Genomic DNA, 7,762 nt, shown 5'->3' with positions numbered 1-7,762 from the left:
ATAATTAATGTGTTGTTTTGGACAAAAGTGCCTGCCAATAAATTTGAATATAAACACAAACACAAAACAAACTTGACCTCCTGCAAAATCTCCGACATCTTTAAGTTGCAATTTGACACAATCACCCAATACTTTGTTGTGCATCATGAATTAGACCCAGTGTTTGACCAATGAATTATATGCACCATTGCTGGCTCCAGAACACAGCCATAGCCAGCACATTATCTCCCATCTATCCCTGCTCCAAACACATCTGATTGATGTCTGTGTAGATACTGTGCTGATAAACCAGGCGTATTTGTCTAATCAAGAGTGTCACTGATGAGGTATGTCAGAGCAAGATGGTGGTGGTGATCCAAGAACAGCCCTATTAAAACGAATTTAAAGCAACACAAGGCAGTTCCTTTAACTTAAATAATTGCTTCAAATTCATGCTAATGCTGCACTGATTCATAATACAAAGATTGAAGTCTCTGACATTGCCAACACTTGATATTGGAGAATGTAACACTGTTGATTCGGTAGAACCCTTTATAAAGGTGGTGTATATCAATTAATATTGGACAGTGTTTTTGTAGATATACAAGCCAATCACACACTGACATCTCGAGTTTGACTTGTGTAGACACAAGCAACTTGGCCTTTGCAAAGGTCTGTGCTCTCTTCATGCCCTAACATTTCTCTTTGTATTGCCATTTAAATTAAATCATTAAAATGTATTATACTGAACACAAAGTGTACAGAGAATTCTTTGTTTATTTATTTGCATATAAATCCAAACCCCGCAGAACATTTCATTGTAGCCTAATGCTCAATTAATCATCTGACTCTTCCTAAAACCCTTCACTTATCAAAAATGTAGGTTGTAATGGAGTTGTAAGCTAACCTGACTCTCGCCAGATCCTTGTAGTGCGCTTGTGTGGAGCTCAGCGAAACGCCTCTGGTGGAGCATGGCGGAACTACAAGGGTCTGGCGAGAGTCAGGCTAATTGAATTGTAAGCAGGGATTCATAAGATTTCCATTCCCACTTAACTTTCCTTGTTAGGAGCCTTGCAATATTACAAAAGCCAGGAAACTCAAACTGTTTTATGAGAACAACAAGCCACTGATTTCATCAATAAATAGGCCAATCTGTGATTTTAACCTGACAGCTACCATGTAAACTGCTTTAGATTCACCTGCTTGTTTGTCTTTAAAGCAAACAGGAAAGAAGAAGAGGAAATCTGGAATGCTAAAGAAATCTAGAGGACTACATAATAGTTATCCAAAGCACTGACTGTAACGCTGGAATAGCAGTGAATTGTGGCAAAGGGCCTGCATTCTCAGACAATCTAATTAGTTTCACACAATTTAGCAGCACAATTCTGATACATTTCCGCAGTTACAGTGGAACATGAAACCTCTGTAGCACAATGATCAGGTATACTCTGCTATAGGCCTACTTCAACATGTTGAGCAGTATCTTCACACACACACATTTTGCCACATCAGCAAAGAAATAATGAGAAAAACACTTTGCCTACAGTCTAAGGACACGGACATCTTTATGTTTAAAAATAAAGAACATTTTGTTGCTGTCACTAGATGTCAATAAAGTTATTTGCAGGTTGGTGCCCTCCATCCTTGTTAAAAGCTTAGATCAAGTTTCCATCAGTCGCCACGGGAAGGCGTCATTTCCCCCAATTTAGACCGATAAGCCTATTCATTTAAATGACAACCGTAAACATAGCTTGGAAGAGTCGCTTGTTTGGGTTACTTTGGCTTTCAAATTGGCCTAGGAGTGTTGCCTTTCTTTACATAAGATGATTGTGCCAGGCAACAAGTGTAAAGCCGCTACTTTACCTTATAAAGTTCTGGAAGTGTTTGGATGACTTGACGCAAACCAAATGGACCACACTGTTGCTAATCTCTGGGCTATTAGTGTATTTATGCTGTTCTTAAATTCGTAAATCAAGTTGAAAAGTAACCTTTACACAACGCTAAATTACACTGTCCTTGATCACGTGTGCAGCATTTGACCTTTAACTTCCGCTCTACCAAACTACAGGAAGGAAAGTGGACGCTTGCGCGTATTTGATTGGACAGGCTGACGGGGAGTTTGTAGACGGCTGCTGTGATTGGTCAAGTTACTGGAGTCACTGCAGACTGCACTACACTGTCCTCCAACGTGTTGTATCACTGATCATGGCGAGCTGGTGTGTACGTGCTGTTAGACAGAGCTACACTATTGTAGCATCTCCTTCACTCGTCAGGTAACGTTAAGAATACTTCTGAAATGAAGTTTCAGTTCTTTCTCGTGTGATTTATCTTGCTTCTGTTGTCAGTGAAGTTCTGCTCGAATACCACTTTCGTAATGTTAGCGACAGCCGGAGTCGGGTCACATGCAGACAACGTTAACTAACGTTGGTAGCTAACGTTGCCTCCGTTTTGCTACGGTTTATATAAACGTTATGTCTAATCTTGTGTCATGTGCTTATCCCTCGTTTTAGCCCTAAATTCACTTGTTAAGTGATTTACATACTCAGTCCAGTAGTTCATCGAATTATGTCACACAATTTCAGCTTGTTAGCATGCTAGCATCCCTTACAACACCCAGGAGTTCAAAGTAGCGTCAACTATTATGACAATTTGCTGAGACCTATTCAGATGATGTAACTTTATCTTGGCAGTAACGTTCATACAGGCTGTATTAACCTCTCACTTGAACACTGTGCTGAAATTTTAAGCCAGTCATGACGTTAGCAGCTACTCTACTTTATGGTACGTGATGTTCTGTATCAGTTAGCTAGACGCATGTTAATAATAATCAGTAGTTACGTAGGGCAGGGCTTTTGAAAGTGCCGTTCATGTGACCTTCTCGACCTCGACTCCTTATTGGTAGGTAATGTTGCCGTGAAGTTTCAAATGTTCGAGTAGTGTCTGCAGTTCATAGTGGTCTGGTTGCTGTCAAGGTTAAATTGCTAGTGAGCGTTCCCCACAGCCAAAGGCTGACGACACAGCAGGAAATGCGGCATAACATTATGGGTGACCAGTCTAGACTGATGTCTAATTGACGTAAACTTCAGTGTTGTTTGTTTTGTTTGTGTTGTTGTATGACCACTTGGGACCTAAACACTGGGACCCTATTCTGACTGTGCACTTCATACTACACTTGTATTGTTATTCCATATTGACCATGACACATGTTCGCTGCTCCCTTCCACATCCCGATAACCTGTGTCCTGTATTCTGTCATAGGGCAACTCCAAGGCTACTATGCACAGCAGCCCACCAGAAGAGCCCGGGCTCTGGCTCTGGCTCGGAGGAAGATAGTGGAGCACAGAAGCCTGAGCAGAGTCCAGCAGAGAAGGCTCTGACGGAGGAGAAGGCACAACTGGAGGAGCAGGTCAAAGAACTCACAGTGAGTGGGAACTTTCACATACATTACATTACATTTGGCTGACACCTTTTAACCAAAGCGACTAACATGGTTACATGGACATGGTAAAAACATTCAAGCTTTTTAGAGCACTTCTAACAACAAATTAAAAATGTCCTGTTGTGGAAAGGTTGGGATACGGAATATTTGTGCAAGTGTCCATGGAATCCATGGTGCATTTAGTTGCACTCATTGTTTGTTTTCCCATACCATTTGTCATGTTACTGTTGTACCTTTGTGGTAGACATGGGCCAACCACTGCTCTTAAACAACCTTACACATAATAAAATAGTGATGGTCTAAGTTACTGATGAGTTACACAGTAGTGTACAGTATCAGATAGTACAGAAACAAACAAGGGCCCTAATATTTTCCATTGAATTGAGATATTAGGAAAATTCTTGCCTCAATTCAGTGCTTCAGTAGTTAGTCACAGTAGACATGGTAAGGGTAGGGGAGGCATTGGTCAGTTGGTTTTGTACTGCTCTGCCATGACACTTCCAGAAATATTGAAAATGTACATTTTGTTGGTCAGGACAAATACAAGCGGGCACTGGCAGACACAGAGAACCTGAGACGCAGGAGTCAGAAGATGGTGGAAGATGCAAAGCAGTTTGGTGAGTATTTACAGCGAGGAAAGTGAAAGGGCGTAAGTCCCAGGCCAGGTCACTCTATACCTTGCTCTGTTGGTCTTCTATGGCTCCTAATGCAGCACAGAGATAAAATACTCACCTTAAGACGAGTGAAAGTCAGATTTTGATATTAAACAGGTCACCTACAAGAGTTTTGCAGTTCTGAGGAGAAATGCCTGACCCTTAGCCTGGCTGACACTAAAAAAACACTTCCTAATTGAGTATAGGTCTGGACGGCTCTTGTGTTCATTTGAGACTTCCGAGGAATGTCTTTTATTGAAAACCCCCCCATGTTCATGCCCCCAGAGTGTAGCACTGTAGCTGCAGCAACTCAAGCTACTCGGTGACCTGGAGAAACAGAGCTATGTGCAATATTGCTGTACAGTAATTCTCCTTTAACAGCTGATGACATCCACACTTAAAGGGATAATCCGGAGTGAAATGCACTTTAGATAATTTTCTCGGACTATTGGGAGTACATACGTTGAGTTGACACCAAAATCATGTCATTCGGATGTATTTTGAGAAAGTTCGAGTTCACCGTTTTTAGCCAAAACTCGTTACCCTGGAAGTGACCCGGGCATGCCCTTTCGCCGCTACAAAACGCTATTTTTATACCTCTTCTACTGTTCCAAACAACACTACACTTACGTGGTAGTGAGTAGAGGGTCCCTAAAGCCAAACCGAAGTATCCCAACGTCTTTATGTGGTCGGATAGAGAGTCCAGAATGAATTTAATCAAGTCAGTACCTTTCCGGAAATGTCGCTGCTGCAGCTGGCAACGCTTCAACAACACTTTATTAACATTTCCAGAAAGGTACGGTTTGGCTTTAGGGACCCTACTCACTACCACGTAAGTGTGGTGTTGTTTGGAACAGTAGAAGAGGTATAAAAATAGCGTTTTGTAGCGGCGAAAGGACATGCCCGGGTCACTTCCAGGCTAACGAGTTTTGGCTAAAAACCGTGAACTCGAACTTTCTCAAAATACATCTGAATGACATGATTTTGGTGTCAACTCAACGTATGTACTCCCAATAGTCTGAAAAATTGATCTAAAGTGCATTTCACTCCGGATTATCCCTTTTAAACTATACTGATAACATAAATAACAATATCATTGGGGATCTGCAAATGTTCAGGGTTAGTGGCGTGTTCAGTCCTCTTTCTTCTTTTGATGCTGCTTGTTGTTGGGTGCTCTTTGGTCCAAGGTAAATAATTTGTGTGAGAAAAGGAAAAAAAAATCCTCCACGACCAAGGCACTCCAGAGGTTTAAAATGTCTTTATTTGAAACTGACATGTCCAACAAGGACCTAAAAATGCTCACGCGTAGCGGCTGGGGCCTTCATTCATTAACACGAGGAGAGACTTTCCTTATCGATGGTTAGTGTGCACACTTATCAGTGTGTGAATGGCCCTTTGCTGTTTTGCATCCCTGCATAGACTTTGAAAGTGTGCCAGTGGTGGTATTCATTTGGTGTGTTTTTTTCCCCTCCAGGCATCCAGGGCTTCTGTAAAGATCTTCTAGAGGTGGCAGACATCTTGGAGAAGGCAACAGAATGTGTGCCTAAGGAGGAGGTTACATCACAGAACCCTCACTTGAAGAACCTGTACGACGGGCTGGTCATGACCGAGGTCCAGATGCAGAAGGTCTTCACCAAACACGGCTTGGTCAAGCTCAACCCTGAGGGCCAGAAGTTCGACCCCTACGAGCACGAAGCTCTCTTCCAAGCACCTGTCCCGGGCAAGGAGCCGGGCACTGTTGCGGCGGTCACCAAAATCGGCTACAAGCTGCATGGACGCACCCTCCGACCAGCTTTGGTGGGCGTGGTCCAGGCTCCCTAGGCCCTGGGGGATTGGTGCCGTGGCAACGTCCTGTTACCTGGGCAACAGATCTGTTTGGGCTCTTGAAGGTGGGGCATTATATGAGAGCCCTTTAAATGGTGCCTGAAAGCGAGATGGAAAAAAACATTTAAAACACAGGATCAAACTGACAGCAAATCTCTGGACCTCACCTAGTGATGAAGAGTTAATGTTAAAAGAAAAAAATAGGGAGGGCGGAAACTAGCACTTCATGTCAATCAGGATGTCAGGCTCAACCTCCAGCTCCTGCTGTCATCTGTCAGTACAGTCAGAGTATACACTTGTTTTCGTCCAGTTTTCCAATAAGCTATACTTATGTTAATCATAAAAAATGCACCCATAATGTTATCAATCCTATACGTTGTGTATTATTGATGTCTAGTTGGGAGAACATCCTGGTCGAATAGAATGGAACTGTGATGAAGCCCATTATACAGCAACAGAAACATTGAAATCTTACCAGTCACAGCAGATCAGTGCACCACATACAGTGACTTTAGTCTTTTATAGATGTATGGCAATTTGTCATAGGGTTCAGCTGTATCATATGCGCATTATGGCCATAATCTTGACACAAAGTTCATTTTAGGTCCTATTCTTATGGTCTCTTCAGATTTAAGTTTTGTTCAGAATTGCTCTTCACCTTTTCAAACTGTGAGAATGGCATTGTCCCATTGAGTGCACTGGGTTTATTCACATTGGCAGGTGGCATGTCATCATAGTATTTTACAAAGGATGTGTAAAGTTCAATGGAAACTTTTCATAATGAATAAATAAATAATATAACTCCTTGAAGGAGAGAGGCGGTCTTAGTCTTTGGACAGCATCGCTCAAGACCCATGGTTTGTCTCTAGGCCATGAGACTTGACGAGCACACCTTTGACATCTCTCTTGCTGATAATGCAGATGTGAATCCAAAAGCTAAATTCTGGAGTACCTGCTTATTCGTTCAAAATGTATGTGAAATGCTTGTTTCTGTTGTCCAGGCAGTTATATCATAATGTAAGATTACAAAGTTGGATGAATAACAGCCCTCAGGAAATCCCATAATAATTATTATGTTTTTCTGGACTTTTAGGTTTCACTCAGTTATGTTGCCTAGGAGATTAGAAATGTCATGGGGAAACTACCCCATGTTTCAATTCTTAGGGGTTAAGATTGATCTCAGAAAGGCATTGTGTTCCATTCGGTAAATAAACTTCCCTAACAAGTGATTACAGTTAAACTATGAGACATGAATGTTTGAAAATGAATCAAGGTCACAGGCCTTATCTGGAAAAAATTAGCATTGCAGTCCTTGTCTAAAAGTTTCAAAGCCATCTGTCACCTTGATTCCCAAGGGTAAACCATCAGAAAGAAGACCGCTAGCCAACCTTAAATTTCATTTTCTGAAACCTATTATTTTTGCCATTTCAGGTTCTGTTCAAATTACTATCATCCAACAACATACTCATTTCTTGTGGACTTCAAGCACTTCTCTACATTTCAGTCATGAGATAAACATATTTAACTATGAACATCACATTATTTGTAGCCACATCTGGTAACATTCCAAGAGACCTGAATGACAAATTTTCCTTCCTGTAAAATCTCAACTATTGGCCTCGCACTTCAAGTACCAGTACTTTATTGACACAACGCAAAGTCCCCAAAGTTCTGTAATGATTGCATTTTGATTCATATAATATCTTCCTTTTTTGAAGGTCTACACGTGACCATAACAAGGGACTACGTCTAAGTTCTGTTCCATGACTGGACTGTATAAAAAAAATTACATTTGTATGCACATGTCATGAAAGTTGAAGTCTACTGAAATAAAATGTCAGAAATATCAAAACTTCTTTCCTGGCAA

General features: G+C 41.4%; 1 protein-coding gene across 1 annotated transcript; it reads left to right on the top strand.

The window, feature by feature from the left end:
• Window positions 1-2,144: 2,144 nt before the first annotated feature.
• On the top strand, window positions 2,145-7,741 carry LOC134060495 (grpE protein homolog 1, mitochondrial-like). The gene is made up of 4 exons (XM_062517227.1): window positions 2,145-2,252; window positions 3,238-3,400; window positions 3,954-4,035; window positions 5,546-7,741. Exons 1-4 carry the CDS (start codon window positions 2,185-2,187, stop codon window positions 5,890-5,892), a joined length of 660 nt encoding a protein of 219 aa, XP_062373211.1. The 5' UTR covers window positions 2,145-2,184; the 3' UTR covers window positions 5,893-7,741.
• The last annotated feature ends 21 nt before the right edge of the window (window positions 7,742-7,762 follow it).

This window comes from Sardina pilchardus, chromosome 16, assembly GCF_963854185.1.
Source record: "Sardina pilchardus chromosome 16, fSarPil1.1, whole genome shotgun sequence".
Lineage (NCBI taxonomy): Eukaryota > Metazoa > Chordata > Actinopteri > Clupeiformes > Clupeidae > Sardina > Sardina pilchardus.
The sequence above is the reverse complement of the archived record's forward strand: the minus strand, read 5'-3'. Positions and strand labels throughout refer to the sequence as shown.

Coding starts and splice junctions, on each gene's coding strand:
- LOC134060495 (XM_062517227.1), top strand. CDS start 2,185: ATGGCGAGCTGGTGTGTACGTGCTGTTAGACAGAGCTACACTATTGTA. Junction 3,401..3,953: donor AGCAGGTCAAAGAACTCACA/GTGAGTGGGAAC, acceptor TTTGTTGGTCAG/GACAAATACAAGCGGGCACT. Junction 4,036..5,545: donor GGAAGATGCAAAGCAGTTTG/GTGAGTATTTAC, acceptor TTTCCCCTCCAG/GCATCCAGGGCTTCTGTAAA.